This window comes from Urocitellus parryii, chromosome 10 (genome assembly GCF_045843805.1).
Source record: "Urocitellus parryii isolate mUroPar1 chromosome 10, mUroPar1.hap1, whole genome shotgun sequence".
Classification (NCBI taxonomy): domain Eukaryota; kingdom Metazoa; phylum Chordata; class Mammalia; order Rodentia; family Sciuridae; genus Urocitellus; species Urocitellus parryii.
In genome coordinates, this window is record NC_135540.1 from 80,840,085 (window position 1) to 80,858,602 (window position 18,518).

Here is an 18,518-nt window from a genome sequence, read left to right on the forward strand (position 1 = left end):
GAGATATAGCCTTTCACAGTTGTTTCAGAGACAACACTAGCAAAAAGATAACAGGGCATTAACCTGGAAAAGTCTTTCTTCCACCCAAGTCAGCTGATGTTCTGCTTCCTCTAGGACTGTACTGTCCAAAAAGTGTACCACAAGCCAATGAATGATTCCCCCACCTTGCCCCCAAGCTCCAACACATTATGATGATCATTAACTATATTTTTAATGATATTTTAAACTGATTCATCAATTGGGCACTGTATAATTTGTTTGAAAGAAAAGAATTAGAAACTACCTGATTTGCAAACTAATTTAGTGCCAGAGACATTTTATTCTTTCAACAGGATCACTAATATTTTTAATTGTCATTTTGGCATTATGGATACCTGATAGGGATGAATTAACCATATAAAAATTCAAGATTGGGCTGGGGATGTGGCTTAAGTGGTAGCGCGCTCGCCTGGCATGCATGCGGCCCGGGTTCAATCCTCAACACCACATACAAACAAAGATGTTGTGTCCGCCGAAAACTAAAAAATAAAAATAAATATTAAAAAATTCTCTCTCTCTCTCTCTCTCTCTCTCTCTCTCTCTCAAAAAAAATTCAAGATTGGTAAAAAACTTAAGAAGAAGAAAGGCTCTGACAAACTTTGACTTTTACATATTTGCTTTTAAAATATTTTTCAATTTGATAAAATCATAGGTATTATTCCTGTTACTTTTTCTTTAGAAAGTAATTCCTCATGCCAAGTAGCAACTAATGAATGTAAGCCACTGACTACTGATCATTTGCTTCTTAAGAAAAAATCTCAGTAAGCTGAGACTGTGACTCAATGATAATATTTGGCCCCTGTTTTCTTAATGTGTTCTTTACAAGTGATTGTGGCATTGAATCAGTGTTCAGGTAGAAAAAAAAAGATGGCCTGGGTGCAATAGCATGCTTAATCAACATCATTCTCACCTTTGTCTTAAAACTTTCTATATTAGCTCAGTGGACCCATCGATCACAGCTACTTTGACAAGTATCCTCCTGAAAAGGGAGTGCCTCCAGATGAGCTGTCCGGCTGGGATAAGGACTTCTAACAGAAGACAGGATGATTATTGCCTATATGGAAGAGGACAATAAGGATCAAAAATCTGACAATGATTATTATATTACAGTATCTTTTGGAAGACCATTAGGGAAAAGAAATCCCTGTGCAGGAGGTGGAGGAGAGTGGTATGGATGTGGTTCTGAATGATAATGTCTCATTTAGATGCTGTGAATTATTCATGTATTCCATTCTATGCTTGTGTCAAATGTTGAAGGCCATCCCCTGCCCCTTTTCCACAATCAAACCATTTTTGTTGAAGTAGCATAGTTTTCTCTGAAATCTAGTGCTGCCTCCCAGTCATACTCTTCTCTTTTGAGTCATAATAAGGGCTTAACAAGGGCCTTGCCCTTGAGCAACTAAGTTCTGCAAGTAAGAGGAAGAATCTGAGTAAATTTTGGAAGATTTCCCCAGCACTCAACAACTCTACATAGGCATGGTGGCATCTTAAAAGCTGTTATGTAGAAATCTTGGTAATCAATAGTTCTTGACTTCTTTCAGCCTAGAAATACACAAATATGCTTCTGAAACTAGTCTGGAAACTGTGTGAGTATTAGAGAGTGATACTCCATAAAGTAAATAAGTCAATTTATCCATTATATTCTATTGAGAAACTTAGAAAAATTAAACAAAGCAAAACTATTTTTCTTTCTCCTGTGACCAGCTATGAATGATATCTCAGAGATTTTCAAAAACTCTGCTAAAAGTGGTTATAATTTATGGTTAAATGAGGACCTTTAGAAAGGTTTTATCTGCTAAAATGTTTTCACGACCAAAGTAGAAAATATATTAAAATGAAATCATGAAAGCTTTTCCTCCCTGTTAGAGATAAAGGAGAATAAATTCCAATAGGTAAAGTTATGGACTCTTTGAAACTCTGAGCTATTTTGGTCAATTCTGTCAGTGTTGCTATTAATAAACCAAAAAGGGATAGAGTGGCTACCATTAATTTTTAATGAGAAGCCTATTAGCAAATGTTGATGCTTTGCAATCTCTGAGGAGTTAATGACTCTTTTTAAAGAGATTTGAGTCCTGGATGTGTTTATAATTACATGCCATTGAAGAAGTCACAGGATTTTAGAAGTAAAAGAATACCTACTACTGGTTGCAGTGGCTCCTGCCTGTAACACCAGTGACTTGTGAGGCTGAGGCAGGAGGATTGCAAGTTTGAGGCCAGTCTCCACAACTTAGCAAGACCCTGTCTCCACCAATTTAAAAAAATGTGTCTCAAAATAAAATAACAATGAACCTAGGGATGTAGCTCAGTGGTAGAGTATCCCCAGTACTGCAAAAACAAAGCAAAATGAAATGAATAAACACCTAGCATCTGGCCTCTTCCTGCCTCCTCCTGGCAATCTTCCAAATAATGAATAGAACATTTTCAATATTGTTGGATACTAGTACCTAAGAACATCACTAGTAAGTGAATGTTTATAGGGATTGACCATGATCACTTTATTTCCTCTTTCCAAAATGGATGGGAAGCAGAGCTTTCTCTGTAATTTTTTTTCTTTTACAAATGATATCCAAATTCCAGCATTATTCAAGCTTCTGGTTATATTTTTATATTATAATAGTCTATGTGAAATGCAACCTCCACCTGTTCTGCACACCTATTTCATCATCCAGAGAAAGTCAGTTATATGTTTCCTGAAGACTTTAACCCGATAAGTGAGGCCCAATCCAAGAAAGTGCATCCTTAACAAATCAGATTTCCACACTTACAGTCCTTTTGCTGAACCAAAGAGTTTTTGTTTCCTGGAGTAGTATTTTTAAAGATTATGTATTGTACATAGAAAAACCATTTTTAATAGGATTAACATAACCTGCTTAAAGAATTTCTAAAGTTTTTAAAATATTTTTATTTGCATTTGGTTTGTATGTACTATATGTTTTTCCATGTATATATTTTAAAATTACCAACATATACAGGTAGAAAATTTATGTATTGGATGGATGTTAAAACTGTACAGTTATAATAGCAATGATATTCTCAAAAGGAGATCAAATGGTTGTAACTTAAAAAACCCTACGTATAGAGAGATAAAAACCTGTAAGACTACTACAGGTTTATTTTTCCTGTGATTGGTCATATCATATGTAATTCCCACATGTGATTTTATTGTGTTTTCTTTAGAGTACTTTATAAAGATGAGGACGTGAGAGATTGAACCATCCTATAATTCCAACTCCACTATTTCCTAGCTGGGTGACCTTGGGAAAATGATTTACTTTTTTTAGTACTAGCTTTCTCACTTGTAGAAAAAAGGCAAAGTAATATTTACTCTAGAAGCTTGCTTTGAGGATTAAAAAAAAGTATGTAGAGAGTCCTTTGCCAGGTATCTGTGAAATAATCAATGTTGCATTGATGGGAACTATGGTTACTATCTCTGTGAAAATTAAAGGGGCCTTAATAACCAGTTAGTCCTGAACCTTGTGCATCATTGATGTCTGTATGCAAAATTGTACTGATTAAATCCCATATCTGTCCTTGCTTTTTCTTTGAAGTAAAGATGGTTATCAAACCTTAGTGTATAAAATGAAGGCTTAATCCTCACCAAAATGAAATGCTTTGTTAAGCTGATCTAAATTTTATTTTTTTATAAATTAAAGATACATGCACACACAGGGAAATACAGAAACTTATCTCCATATATAAATTCATCATATTCCTAACCACTAAATCATCCCTTATCTCTCTTTTCTAGGGTGTAAGGTTAACTTTTCATTCTGACACTTCTTCAATGGGAGCAACTTTTCATAATTGGAGTTTCTTAATCTTTTCTCTAGACATTAAAATGTCTGGGAGGAGGAGAATATAGTAATGAAAAATAAAACTTAGAGTAAAAAAAAAAATCTAGGTTTGAATTCCAGCTCTGCCCAGATTTGCATGACTTTGAACAATAAACCACATCTTTATTCATATATAATTTGAAAATATACTTTTAAAGTTTTGGAACATTGGACCAGAAGATTATTACTAGCAGATCACTGATAGTGATCATTTAGAAGTGTATCTACACATGTATTTCTTTTGGCACTAGAATAAATACTTTATATTAGTAGGCATGGTAATAGGAGCACTTACATTCATTATCTCATTTACATAAGGTCCAAAAAAATTACAAACACACTGCCTATTGACTGCTCCAAAGCTAAATTTTGGCCTCAGATTCATTTCATTCACAGTTTAGCTGTGATGTTTTTGCTTGGCTTAGCCCCAGATACTATGACTACACCTCAAACAATCCCAATACTTAGTTTCTTATTTTCCAAAATTCTTTGGGTCAGGATTTGGACAGTAAAAAGCAAGGATGGTTTGACACACTGTACCACAACACCTGGGGCATCACATTGAAAGACGGAAAAGCAGGGAGGGAATGTGATTCAAAGACTGGGAGCTAGAACAATCCAAAGGCATGTTCGGGTACATAGTTACCGAACTCAATGACTAGGACTGTAACCTGGTTGCCATCACATGTCCTCTCCATGGCTTGAACTTCACATCATGGCCTCCTTAGAATAGTCAGACTCCTTTTGTGGCAGCATGGGGCTCCAAGAGCAAATGTTCAAACCAACAAAGCAGAAGTGGTATCCCATAGGAATTACCCTGTGTCATCTAAAGGTCACATAACATCACTTCTCCCTTGCTCTATGGGGGGAAACATAAATCAACCCAGATTACAGAGGAGGGAACATAGACTGGACTTCTTAGTGAAGAGTATGTCAAAGAACTTACAAGCAAGTGTTAAAACTGCCACAGTCCACTTTCTTAGCCACACATTGTTTACATTCCTATGATCTTCAAAAACAAATTTCATTTCATCCCAAGGGTCTCCATAAAAGCATCCATCCAATTCATATGTGAATGATGCTCCTTGGGTGTCATTCCTTGGATATATCCCTTTAGGTCTGAAAGCCTATGAAATAAGTAAGCAACTCAACTGCCCCACCACTCCCAAGATTGGTGAAAGGAGTAAGGGATAATTACAACAGATAACTTGCATTCAGAGCCTGGTAAAGGGAGTCACAAAGCAGCCACCAATCTGTCATAATTCTGAAATCTGGCCTGACATATGTTACCATGTCTCTGTTTGAGGCAAATCCCTGCCCACTGTGGATTGTTCTCACAGCCCTGGTTCCATCACCCAGAGTCTTGATTCCACCTTCTGAACTGTTCTTTCTTTTCCATAAGATATAGCAAGTATTTGCAACAGAGTAGACTTCCTAGTCATTCTCCTGCCTATAAAAATTGGATGATAGAAATGCTTCTTTCAGGTTTGCCTGTCCCTGTGTCTCTATTCCACACCAATTCATTTTCTTTAAAAAATTTTGTGAGTTTCCCATGAATGAATTCCTAATCTACTCCATTAGTTATAAGTCACAGACACAAATCTTTTCTATTAAAAATACTGTGAGAAAATTCTAAGATTCTTAGAAGTTCTGTTAATTTTTTTAAAGAGAAGGTCTGCATAGCACTTACTTAAGCTTCAAAGATCTTTTTGGGAGGATGTGGTAGACAGCTTCAAAGTTGACTTCTAATGATCCCTGCTTATGGTATCCATGCTCTTTATAGTCTCCCTCCCTTGAGTGATAGCTGAATCTCATGACTCTCTTCCAACAAGAAGAATACAACAAAAGTGGTGGGCTGTCACTTCCCAAAATAGGTTACAAAGTCACTGTTTCTGTCCTTCCTACTAAGTTGTTAAGGAAAGAAGAACATAAAGTTTGGGGAAACAAGAACAAAGTAGACATAAGAGAAAGATTGTATTCTTAAGGCAACACTGGTCTATGGGGAGAGATCAGAACCTATCAGTTCAAACTGGCATATACATTTGTCTTTCAGGTTTGCCAACATTAATCATATAGGTGACCTTCAAGATAAGCTGGGGTACTTTCACATATGCCTGATTTAGGATTTGAAGATGCTAAAGGAGCAATTTGGCTGGAGCTAGAAGAGCCATAGGTCTGGCTGTTGCTCTCCACCAACTAGGGGAACCCCCAGATCAGCAACAATGTGGATGAGCTACCACCAGAGCACAAATACAGCTACTTTTGCAGAGCACAGGGGTGCATACCTGTAATCCCAGGGACTCTACCCCAGAGGTTGAGGCAGGAAGATGACAAATTGGAGCCCAGCTTTAGCAACTTAGCAATTGAAGGTTGGCTTCAGCAACTTAGCAAGACCCTGCCTCAAAATAAAATATAATATTAACAAAAAGGGCTGGGTATGTAGCACAGTGGTAGTACACCCAGTAGTACAAAATCATTACAGTGTAGCTGTTTTTCACATCTCTGCCTTACAAATCTTATGTAGAAATCTTCATGAAAAGGCTTTGCTCAAAAACTACTGAGAGGGGCTAGAGTTGCAGCTCAGTGGTAAAGCACTTGCCTAGCATGTGTGAGGCACTGGGTTTGATCCCCAGCACACATAAAAATAAACAAATAAAATAAAGGTATTGCGTCCATCTACAACTAAAAAAATTTATATAAATAAAGTTAAAACATAAATAAAATAAACAAATAAATAAACTGAGAAGGGAATTGTGGGAAACATCTGGCTTAGTTAAATTAACACAGTACAAATTTGCTCCGTTTTGAAATTCATAACGCATAATGATTCTTATGTAGTTATTTAGTTTGTATTTTTAATTAATAAGATTTGCCTTTTCTCTTTCTACCCAATATTTATCAAAATGTATTTAGGGCTCAAGCCACATAGCTCAATAGAAAGTTGCAATAATAATTCGTCTCAGGTGATTTACAGGTAAGCTCTAAGCTGAATTAGATCAGAGGCATTTTCAACTGTGGAAGGTCATAAAACCAATATTTTAAAAAATGTAATTGTTGGTTGTTAAATTGAAGATGTACAGTGAAAAGTAACATGAAATTTGTTTTGGTAAGTATAAACTTCCTCAGTGAGGGAAGAAGCAGACATGCATTCAGGGGGGAAAGGAGAAGAAAATATGATGTGATAAAGAAAGAACACTGGCAATTCACCAGCTCTGGAGCCCAAGCACAGCAAATGGGACTTCCATTCTAAGTAGGTGGGAGAAAGCTAGGTGTCACCCTGGAACACGAGTTGACTAGGAGCCAAATCTCTAATCCTGCTATTTAAAATTCAAGGAGATCCTCAGATTGTAAATGGACCATAAAATGCATGATCTGGAACATTGCCCTCATCTGTATTTTGCTTAGACAGCCCTTTTAATGTCTTGTGTTCAGTTTTACATTTAGGAAGGATAGTCAAAATATTAAAGTATGCCAAGAAATACCTAAAAATTAGATCCATGAGTCAAAGCTAAAGAAAGTAAGTAAAAAAATATTTTAAATATGTTTTTTTCTTTGGCGAGGGGTGGGGGACGTGGGACCAAAAAGAATAAGGGGAACCTCTTATTCAAATGATGAATGTGAAGAAAAATACACAATGCATGTCTTAATTGATTCACTCAATAATTATTACTTGAGCATTTATGTTCCAGCCCTTGTTTCAGGTTCTACAATATAGCAGAGAGACAAAAACAATAGTGCTACTATATACTCATATTTTTTAGAAAAATGTGTTAACAGTGATTATCTCCGTGTACTCTGATCATGAATACTTTTTTATCTCTATTTTTCTAAGTTTTATGCATTGAATTTGTATTTTGCAGTGAAGAATGAAACCTCCTTTAAAAAATGAATTTGAGGTCCGGGGTTGTGGCTCAATGGTAGCACACTTGCCTAGCATGCATGAGGCACTGGGTTCAATCCCCAGCACCACATAAAAATAAACAAATAAAATAAAGGTACTGTGTCCATCTACAACTAAAAAAATTATATTAAAAAATAAATTTGAATCGGAGGAGTAGCCTCACTATCAGAAAGATCATTGGGGAAAAATAAAAGGAATGTTGAACATTTGTAAATTTCATTATATCAAATCTGTTCATAGGCATCCGACTGCTATAATCTCTCCCAGGCTGCTACAGCAGTAAGCACATTTACTTGAATCTTTGAGTTAAATTTTTATAGAATTTCTGATGACTCTCTTTACATGTAAGAATGCAAATTAAGTCTTCCACTTGATAGCAGCAGATGATTTGCTTCTTCGGGTACTTTAGGTTGTGTTTTTTTAAAAAAAAATAATTAGTTTTGCTTCTGCCAGATTTCCTATGCCTAGTTTCTCCACCTTCTCCCTCATCCCTAGGCAAAGTAACTCCTGATATCAAATTCTCTCTACTGAATACATGTGAATAAATTAGTTAATTAATTAACTGACTTAGTCTCTCAACTAATATTTGTGCAACTACTCTGTACAAATTGTCAGGCACAATTTCAGATGCTGGTGCTTAGCAGTAACTAAAATATGCATCCACTATAAGGCATATATTCTAATTGTCAGAGATTTATAGCAAATCGTTAAACAAAAGAAGGTTAACTCAACATAAAATGTGTGCATAGAAAAAAATTGAATAGTGTTAGGGTTTGATATGAGGTATCCACCCAAAGCTCCTGTGTTAATGCAGGAATATTCAGAGGTGAATATTTGGACTGTGAAAGTTATAATCTGATGAGTTCATTCTAGCTTGGACCCATTGGGTGGAAACTATAGGCCAGTGGGGCCTGGCTGGAAGAAGGTCACTAGGGAGTGTGCCCTGGAAGGGTGCATCTTCCCTATGGCCCCTTTCCCAATCTCTCTCTCTCTCTCCCCACTCTCTGTCTCCCCCACACACTCTCTCTCCCCTCCCCATCCCTCCCTCCTTCCTTTCCCCTCTTCTCTCTCCCTCCCCTCCCCCCTTCTTTCTCCCTCCCTCCTTCCTTTCCCCTCTTCTCTCTCCCTCCCCTCCCCCCTTCTTTCTCCCTCCCTCCTTCCTTTCCCCTCTTCTCTCTCCCTCCCCTCCCCCCTTCTTTCTCCCTCCCCCATTTCTCTCTGTCTCTCTCCTTTCTGGACACCATGAGGTCAGCAGTGCTCCTCCACTGTGTTTTTCTGCCATGATGTTCTGCCTTACTGTGGTCCCACAATGATGGACTTGGCTGATCATGAACTAAACACCCAAAACAATGAGGCAAAATAACTTTTCCAACTCTAAGTTGTTCTTATCAGGTTTTTTGGTCACAGAGATTCAGAGTTGATTAACACAAATAGTTTCTGTAGCTTATCTCATTCTCCTTTGAGCTTCCACCTCCTAGTTAGTGGGGGATAGGGAAGAGAGAGAGTTAAAAGCCTCAACCAGTTTAAAGTTGATCCAATCAAATACTTTAATCATTTCCTCCAGGAAAGAGCTTCTCAAATTTTGGTGGGTATCAAAGTTTTTCAGGGAAGTTGATAAACACATAGAAGTCCAGGCCCCATCCCGCTTGGAAAAGCCTGGGTTTCTGTGGGCTTTATTGCCAATGCAGGTGGGTCTGATTAACCTCAAAGTGTGAGAACTATGACATTTCTAGTCCTTCTTAGATAAAAATGCTTAGGCTCTCATTTAACATTTCTTCCAATTATATTCCTTCCCGAGATGCAGGAAGTATCCAGGCTCTAAGGCAAGATGTCTACTTGGTTGCTTTTTGGCCCATGTTTTTATTTAGTCAATGTCTATGGTTGGAGAAGCCCATCGTATGCTCTCTGGTTGGGACAGGGCCTAAGGCTGTTCTCAATGGCTCAGATTCCCCTTGGATTTTGCTGGCACTAGAGACATTTAAGATTTGACTATGGTCCTTTTCATCTCTAGCTAAGATTTGCTTTGCACAACCCAATCCTAAACCTCCTGCTCCCTACTAAGGTAATCTCCTTTGATCATCTCCTACCAGAACCTCAGAGTACAAGTTCTGTTTCACGACATAGGAGACAAGGGGAGTTAGGATAACTACAGCTCAAGACTTCCTACTGCCCAGTTGTGCAGGGACCCAAGGTTACTATGCTGCTGTCTGCTCCAGGAAAGCTTCTGAGGAGCCACAAAATGGGAAAGAGGTTATTTCTTTCCCTCACTGTTTCTTCCCACAGCTCCTTGAAAGGGAAGTTTCTTCTCTTTCTGTTCTGTCAGGACTTCCCTTCCAAACCTAAAACTCTGTGGTATTTTCCAGAAAAGCCTGATCATCTAAAAGCTAAATGAGGAGCTACAGGAATTTAGATAATACTTTCTCGGGATCAAAGCTTGGCCTTTGAATTTCAAAAGCTTAATATCACCTAAAGCTTTCTCAGGGCAACCGCACTGCAATTCATCCTTGCTGGCAGGTAGATGATCTGGAAAAGAACCAAGATTTACTCTCAGAGAGAAAAAAACAAGATCATATTAATGACTTAAGGAGAATTATTTCTCTTTTGCAAAAATAAATAAACCAGAGACTTTCATCACAGTGATAAATGCTGTAATGCAATTAAACGGGATCTTAAGGCAGAGCATGGCCAAGGAGCAGTGAACCACTTTGAATAAATGGTAAGGAAATGCCTTCCCAAGAAGGTGACATTTGAGCTGAGACCTGAATATTGAGAAGGAAACAGGCTTGAGACGGTCTAGGAAAAGTTGTCCAGGCAGAGAAATCAAATGCAAAAGCAGCAGGGCATTAATGAATTTGGCATGTTGCAGGAAGAAAAAGCAGTCTTTTAAGTTTCTAGAATAGTGAGAGCTCAGAAAAGTCAACAGGTCCTGACTGTGAGAGTCTTGAAGGCCACAGTAAAGAGTCTGGTTTTTATCCTAAATAAAATATGAAGACATTTGATTTTTTTTTTCCTTTTGGAGCAGAGGAACTTGATCTGATTTATATTTTCAAATGATTACTCTGGTGGCTCTACTTTGGTGCACAGATCAGGGAATAAAGGAAACAGGCAAACCAGTTAGCAAGCAGTTGAGTTACTTAATCCAGGGGAAAACCGATGGGGGCAGGCTCAGCCTGGGTCATTGACAAAGTGTAAGGATTAGATGGGGGCTGTGTTTGGAGAGAGAGGAAATAGGATTGAAAATGAAAGAAAGAGAGGATAAAATCAAGGGTGATTCTTAGGGATCTCAAGAGTCTAGGTGAGTAATTTTATGTATATGTATATCCACGACATATACACATGCACAAATATATGTATGGGTGTATATGTGTGTATAATATGTGTGTCTTTGTGTGTGTATAAAATACCCTTTTCTCTTCTAATAACAGTTTGCAGACTGTGGTTTCATCTATTTTCAGTTAGAGTTGCCAGATATCGGTAATTTCAACTGCATGAGGTTAAGAAAAAAAAAAAAAAAAGTAAATTCTGCTTTTAAGCACTTACTTGGCAGGCAGCCTTTGCCAAGTGCTTTACATGTCTTACCTCACTTCAGACTTGTGCAGTTATTGTTTCTACCTGTTAACATATGAGGAGACTTGACCCAGGAGGAAAAACAAACTAACACACTCCAAAATTATTGAACTAATGTTTTACAAGACATACTGTGTGTGCTATATTCACTGTTGATGCTGAGAATGGGTAATGTCATTACCTATGGCCATTTATGGTGGGGGCAAGAATTTTAAATTCTCATTGTTGTATTACCTATTTTCTGGATCAACACTACATAAAAAAAGTCCTTGCCTTTCATGAATTAATGAATCAGAAGTATCAGCCATGGTTAAAAAAAAAATGCCAATAAGCATTGTACCAGATTGTCAGCCAAAGTATTTATATTATCTACAAGTAATGTTATAAAAGTTTCAAATGATAGAGTGTGACCAGCATGGGAGTGTCTTAAACCTAGCTTTTTATCTCTCTTTAGGTCAAATTCAATTTCTGCTACTTTTTAAGTTTTCATTTGAACAAACCTAGAGTTGGGGACACCAACTTGTATGTTATTTAGTCTATTATTATTATTTTTTAAAATATTTATTTTTAAATTTTAGTTGGACACAAGACCTTTGTTTTATTTATTTATTTATTTAGTTAGTTAGTTAGTTAGTTAGTTATTTTTATGTGGTGCTGAGGATCAAACCCAGGGCTTCGCATGCACTGGGCAAGTGCTTTACCACTGAGCCACAACTCCAGCCCCTAGTCTATTATGTTTTTCATTGAAGTCTGACATTCATTTAACAAACATTTTTGATTACTTACACATACAATGACCCATAGAGCGACTGAAATAAAATACCAAGAATTTATTCATTATAATTGTTTCCCAAGCTTCTGTGATTTTGAATTATGTATTCATGACTTGGCATTGTTTCAGGACATGTTTTATATTATGGAGGAATATTGGATATCACGTAAAAAGAATCATTGTATAATGCTAAAGGAAGGGAAAATGTTAAAAACTTTAGGATTTCTTCAGATATTTTAAATATATTTGTGTAAAAAGAGAAAAAAAAAAGAACATAGCAGTGAATGTTGACCTCTGAGTGGCAGAAATATAGGTTATTTTCAATGTCTACTCCCTTCATTATATTTTTTCTAAATTAGCCAAAATTTCTGCAATAAACATTTTGGTAATGAGCAATTTTTCTTTTCTTTCTTTCTTTCCTTTTTTTTTTTTTTTTTTTTTGTGTGTGTGGTAAGGTTATGTAGAGGGTAGAACAGGAGATCTACCCTCCTAAATTTTTAAGTGGGTAATGGTGTTGTTAGCTATGAGCACAATGTTGTGTAGCAGATATCTAGAACTTACTCACTTTGCATAACTGAAACTTTATAGCCATTAAACAGCAACCCCTTCCCCTGTCGGCCCAGGCTAAAGTAACCATCATTATGTTCTTTGTTTCTATAAGTCAAATTCATAGAATATGGATCTATGAGTAATATGAGTAGAATCATGCGGTATATGTCCTTCTGTGACTGACTTATTTCACTTAGCATAATATCTTCAACAGGTTGGCACCTGTTGTCACATATGGCAATATTTTCTTCACTTATAAGGTTGAGTAATATTCCACTGACTGTACACACCACATTTTCTTTATCCACTGACAGACATTGAGGTTGTTTCCATATCTTTATTACTGTGAATAATTCACAATAACATGAATGCAGATATCTCAGGTTTTAATTCCTCTCCATGTATACCTGGAAAAGAGATTTCTGGATCCTATGGTAATTCTATTTTTAATTTTTGAGGAATTTTTGTACTGTTTTCCAGAGAAATTGAACCATTTTGTATTCCCATCAACAGTATACCAAGGTTCATATTTCTCCATATCTTCACACTTGTGATTTTATTTTATTTGCAATAGCCATCCTAGCAGGTTTGAGGTGTTTTCTCATTGAGGTTTTGATTTCCATTTCCTGGTGATTAGTGATATAGAACCTTTTTCATATACCTCTTGGCCATTTGTATATCTTCTTTGAAGAAATGACTATTCAAGTCCTTAATAATTTATTCAATGGGTTATTAGTGTTATTTTCTATTAAGTTGTAGGATTCGAATAGCAAAAATCAGAAATGAAAAATCAGATGATGCAACATGCCATAGAAATTAAGAGATCATTGTAAATAACTATGCATCAACAACTTGATAACCAAGAAAAATGGATAAATTACTAGAATTATACAACTTACCAAGATTGAATCACGAGGGAATAGAAAATTTGAGCAGATCAATAATGAAAAGGAGATTGAATCGGTAATCAAAACCTCCCAACAAGGAAAGCCCAGAACCAAATGGCTTCACTAGTGATGCTACCAAGCCTTTAAAGAAGAATTAATACTAGTCTTTTTCAAGCTCTTCCTAAAAAATTGTAGAAGAGGGAGTACTTCCAAACTAGTTTTGTGAGTCCAGCATTACCCTGTTGTAAAAACCAAGCATACCACAAGAAAAAGACAACTAGAGGCCAATACTTTGCTGAACATAAATGCAAAAATCTTCAAAATACTAACAATCAAAATCAGCAGCACATTAAAAGACCATACACCATGGCCACATAGCACTTAATATCTGAAGAAATCCTGAAGTTTTTAACCTTTTTCCATCCCTTAGCACTATACAATGATGTATAATGCTAGGATGGATGCAAGGATGGATCAACCCACACAAAAGTTAATTATTATGAAACACCATGTCCATAGAACAAGGGATGAAAATCACATGATCATCTCAACAGATGAATAAAAGAATTTGATACAATTCAACACCCCTGGAGAGTGATGAAAAAATAGAAGGAATTTATCTAAATATAATAAAGGACTCAAATGACAAGCCTGCAGCTTATATTATACTCAGTAGTAAAAAACCAAAACGTTTTGCTCTAAGATCAGGAACAACATAAAAAGCTCATTCATACCACTTCAATTCAATATAGTATTAGAAGTCCAGCCAGAGCATTTAGGTGAGAATAATAAATAAACAGCATCCAAATTGAAAAGGAAGAAGTGAAATTATATCTGTTTGCAGATGACATGAACTTATATTTAGAAAACCCTGGAGACCTCATAAAAACAGAAAAAGATCTATTAGAATGAACAAATTCAGCAAAGTTGCTGTATATAAAATCAGGATATATGTGTATTAAGAATTGTAATGCAAAAAAAGAGTACATGTATAATGGCATAAGTTGGCATGAACATACTTTATATATTAAAATTGTGCTGTATATGGGTAATAATGAGTGTAATGCATTCCACTATTGTCATGTATTTAAAAAATAAATTTAAAAAAATCAGAATATAAAAAGTATTTTTATTTTTATACATTAAAGCAAACTATTCAAAAAAGAAATTAAGAAAACAATCATTTTCAATAACATCAAAAAGGGTAAAATATTTGGAATAAATTTAACTAAGGAACTGAAAGATTTAAGCACAGAAAAGTATAAAACATTGATGAAAAAAATGAAAAAGACAAATGAACGGCAAGATGTCCCATGTCCCTGAATGGCAAGATATATTGTTAAAATGTCCATATTTTCTGAAGCACTTTACATAATTAGTGCAGTCCCTAACAAATTAACAGTGTTTTTTTTTATAGAAATAGAAAACAATTATCCTGAATATTTATGTGAAACTACAAAAGAATTGAATAAAGTAATCTTAACAAAGAAGAAAGACTAGAAGAAACACACTGCCTACTTTCAAATATGTTACAAAACTGCAATAAGTACAACATTATTGCTGCCACATAAAAAAGACAGATTGACCAATAGAACAGAGTAGAGAGCCAAGAAATAAATTCAATTCGTATCTAAAAAAGCAACTGATACTCAGTAAGGGTTCTAACAATGTACAATCGGGAAAGATAGACTCTTCAATAAATTGTGTTGGAAAAACTGGATATGTACATGCAAAAAAATATGAAGTTTTTTTACTTATTTCAAACACAAAAAACATTCAAATGGATTAAGGGTTTCAACATAAGACCTGAAGCCATAAAACTCCTAGAGGAAAACAAGCCTTTATTTCTGGGATCTCTATTCTGTTCCATTGGTTAAAATGTCTGGCTTTATTTCAGTACTATACTGTTTACTTATTGTAGCTTAGTAATACATCTATAATCAGGACATGTGTTACCTCCAGCTTTTCTTCTTTTTCAAGATTACTTTAACTGTTTAGGTCTTTGCTAGTTTCATGTGAATTTTAGGATTATTGTTTCTGTTTCTGTAATGTTGACCTTGGCAATGATTTCTTGGATTTGACACCAAAACACAGGCAACAACAACAACAAAAAAAAATCAACAAGGGAGGCAACAGCAAACTACAAAGCTTCTGCCCAACAAGTAAACAATCAACAGATTGGGAAAAAATATCTCAACGATATAACTAATAAGGGGTTACTATTTAAAATAGTTAAGTGATACCAGCTGTTTTCTGCAGCTACTCTAACAATTTTCTTCAGTTGCGGGTTACATCATGTCTTTCTTATACAGCAGTCACTAATATCTCCCTTTTATGAAATAGATCGAGTACACAGAAGCCAGTGAGGCTTGCAGAGTCCTCATTGATTAACTACACCTTTTCAACTGAAATTTAATTCTGCTTATTTTCAGCAAGGTTGAACCATCAAAGTCATCTTCCAATTTTCACATAGGGTTGTATTGATGTTTTTGCTCCTTCGGGATGCCTTCATGGTGAGCAAGTATGAAAATAAATGAACAAGATTTTTTTGCAGGAGGTGAGAGTGGGTACCAGGATTGAACTCAGGGGACCCTGACTACTGAGCCACACTCCCAGCCCTATTTTGTATTTTATTTAGAGACAGGGTCTGACTGAGTTGCTTAGTACCTCACCCTTGCTGAGGCTGGCTTTGAACTGGTGATCCTCCTGCCTCAGCCTCCCAAGCCTCTGGGATTACAGGCGTGCGCCACCACGCCTGGCAAGAAAAAATATGTTTTCTTATAAGCTAGAGAAATGACAAAATCTTGGAGTAAGTATGCAGCCTCTCCAAGGATGTTACTTTAGGCAGGGAGGATGGCTTATGCTTATGAAATAAATACTGGTTCATTTTACTCTATTTACACTTTCCTCTATCCTTTGCAGGAGTTGACTCATCTTTCATTTTTTTAAATATTTTTTTAGTTGTTGATAAAACTTTATTTTTACTTATTTATATGTGATGCTGAGAACAAAACCCAATACCTCACACATGCTAGGCAAGCACTCTACCACTGAGACACAACCCAGCCCCTTGTCTTTCATTTTTAATAACCACATTAAAGTTTACCTCCACTGTTACTGTTTAATCAAATTCTGGGCATTCATATTTTCAACTTCTAATATATTAGATGTTTTTGCACATATTGCTAAACATGTCTAAAACATGTTTCCTCAGTTTTCATCCCCCAAATTCTGTTCCTCTTCCTACTTCTGTGGGAAAGCCAAAGAGCTACCAAACTCAGTCTCCGTGGTCTATAAGGCCAAGTAGCCCACATAAAGATATAAATACAGGGGTGATTCATTGAAGAAGAGTAGGTTAGTGTTAGAAGTCATTCAAAAGAGCGCTTAAGACCAGGCATGGTCACTCATGGCTGTAATCCCAATGGCTCAGGAGGCTGAGACAGGAAGATTGCAAGTTCAAAGCCAGCAGCGAGGCACTAAGTAACTCAGTGCCTTGTCTCTATATAAAATACAAAATAGGGCTGGGGAAGTGACTCAGTAGTTGAATGCACCTGAGTTCAATCCCTGTTACCAAAAAAAAAAAAAAAAAAAAGAGTGCTTAAGATTTCCCTTTCCTCAAGGCTACTGAATTTTCCTCTTTCTGTGGTTCCATAAATATTTGTGTATGGAGATGGAAGCTAAATGAAAAGATTCTGTATATTATATAACATTACTAGAACTTGAACATGGATTGGATACAGGATAACAGCATAGGAGGAAATCCAGGAATGGCTCAGGTCTCTGACTTGGACCCTTGGGAGCAACACGCACAGTTCCCTAATATAAGGAACAGAAAGAGAAGCAGATTTGGGGGAAAGAGAAGATTTAGTCATACATGTGTCATGTTGAAGTTGTTGTGAAAAATAAATGGAGTGTTCATTGTAGGTTGAATTTAAATCTGGAGTTCAAAGACTTATTTTCTACTTATTTCTTTAACTTTATTATTTTTATCCATTAACCCCTTTGAATCACCAGTCCATCAATCTCTCTTGGTTTCACTTTTTCCCCCATAACTTGATTATTCACTTACACTCATTTTTTGTTTTACATTTATCACATTTATCATTTTAATTTTCTTCTGTACCAACACAGCAGAATCCTAGAGTTGTAACAGTGTAGTTGTGTACTCAAATCTTATATGTGGGCAGCCATGTGCTCCAGAGAAAAACACACTATATGCAAATTATTGACAGCTCATATTTCAAACCTAGCTGGGTTTTCAACATCTTTAGTTCAATGTGTGTGTGTGTGTCTCTCTCTCTTCATTTTTCACAATTGTTCTATGAACTCCACTACACCTCTCAAGGCCTTTGGCACATCACCTCTCACAAATGACTTCACTTCCTATTTTATTTTTTGCATTGCCCGTATAACTGTAGCTCCAAATTCCCAACCTCCAGACCAGAGGTCTCTGAATGTACTCAACTGAATTTTCTAGTTACTACAAGCTCAGTTCAAAATGTAATGTCTAAAATAAAACAAGCAAACAAGCAAAACACCTTAATATCTTCATTGTATCTCTTCCACTAACCAATATCTCTTGCATCAATTACTTACCTATTAAGGTTTTTCTCCTTGCCTCCAGCTCAGATTTCCATTTTTTTCTTGTATTTCTGTTAGAACATTTTTTCCCAAACACAAATTTAATAGGACAAAGACATTTTGTCTAAATACATTTTTTCTGAAAAGTACCTCATCCAAAGTAAACATTTTATGTTAAATTTTCTATAAAGCATTTTTTTTTATTCATCAGAGAAGTACTTAGAGTTCTCAAAAGTACTAGGGGGGAAAAAAGCACACAATGAAATAAAACTAGAACCAATAATAGAATAGTCCCCAAAAGCTCTTCAATAGGAAATTAGGTAATTTCTTTTCAATGATTGTATTTTAACAGGAAAAACAACACAAAAAATATATTATATGCCCAATTA

At 36.0% G+C, this 18,518-nt stretch overlaps 1 protein-coding gene across 2 annotated transcripts in view; it reads left to right on the top strand.

Moving 5' to 3' along the window:
* The window catches only part of Prkg2 (protein kinase cGMP-dependent 2), an 89,202-nt gene extending 88,124 nt beyond the window's left edge, over positions 1-1,078 (top strand). For both annotated transcript variants that reach the window (XM_077803447.1, XM_077803448.1), the window contains exon 18: positions 976-1,078. In XM_077803447.1, the coding sequence (XP_077659573.1) occupies positions 976-1,071 (96 nt within the window). In that variant the 3' untranslated portion in view covers positions 1,072-1,078. The remainder of the gene's footprint in view (positions 1-975) is intronic.
* Positions 1,079-18,518: the final 17,440 nt, after the last annotated feature.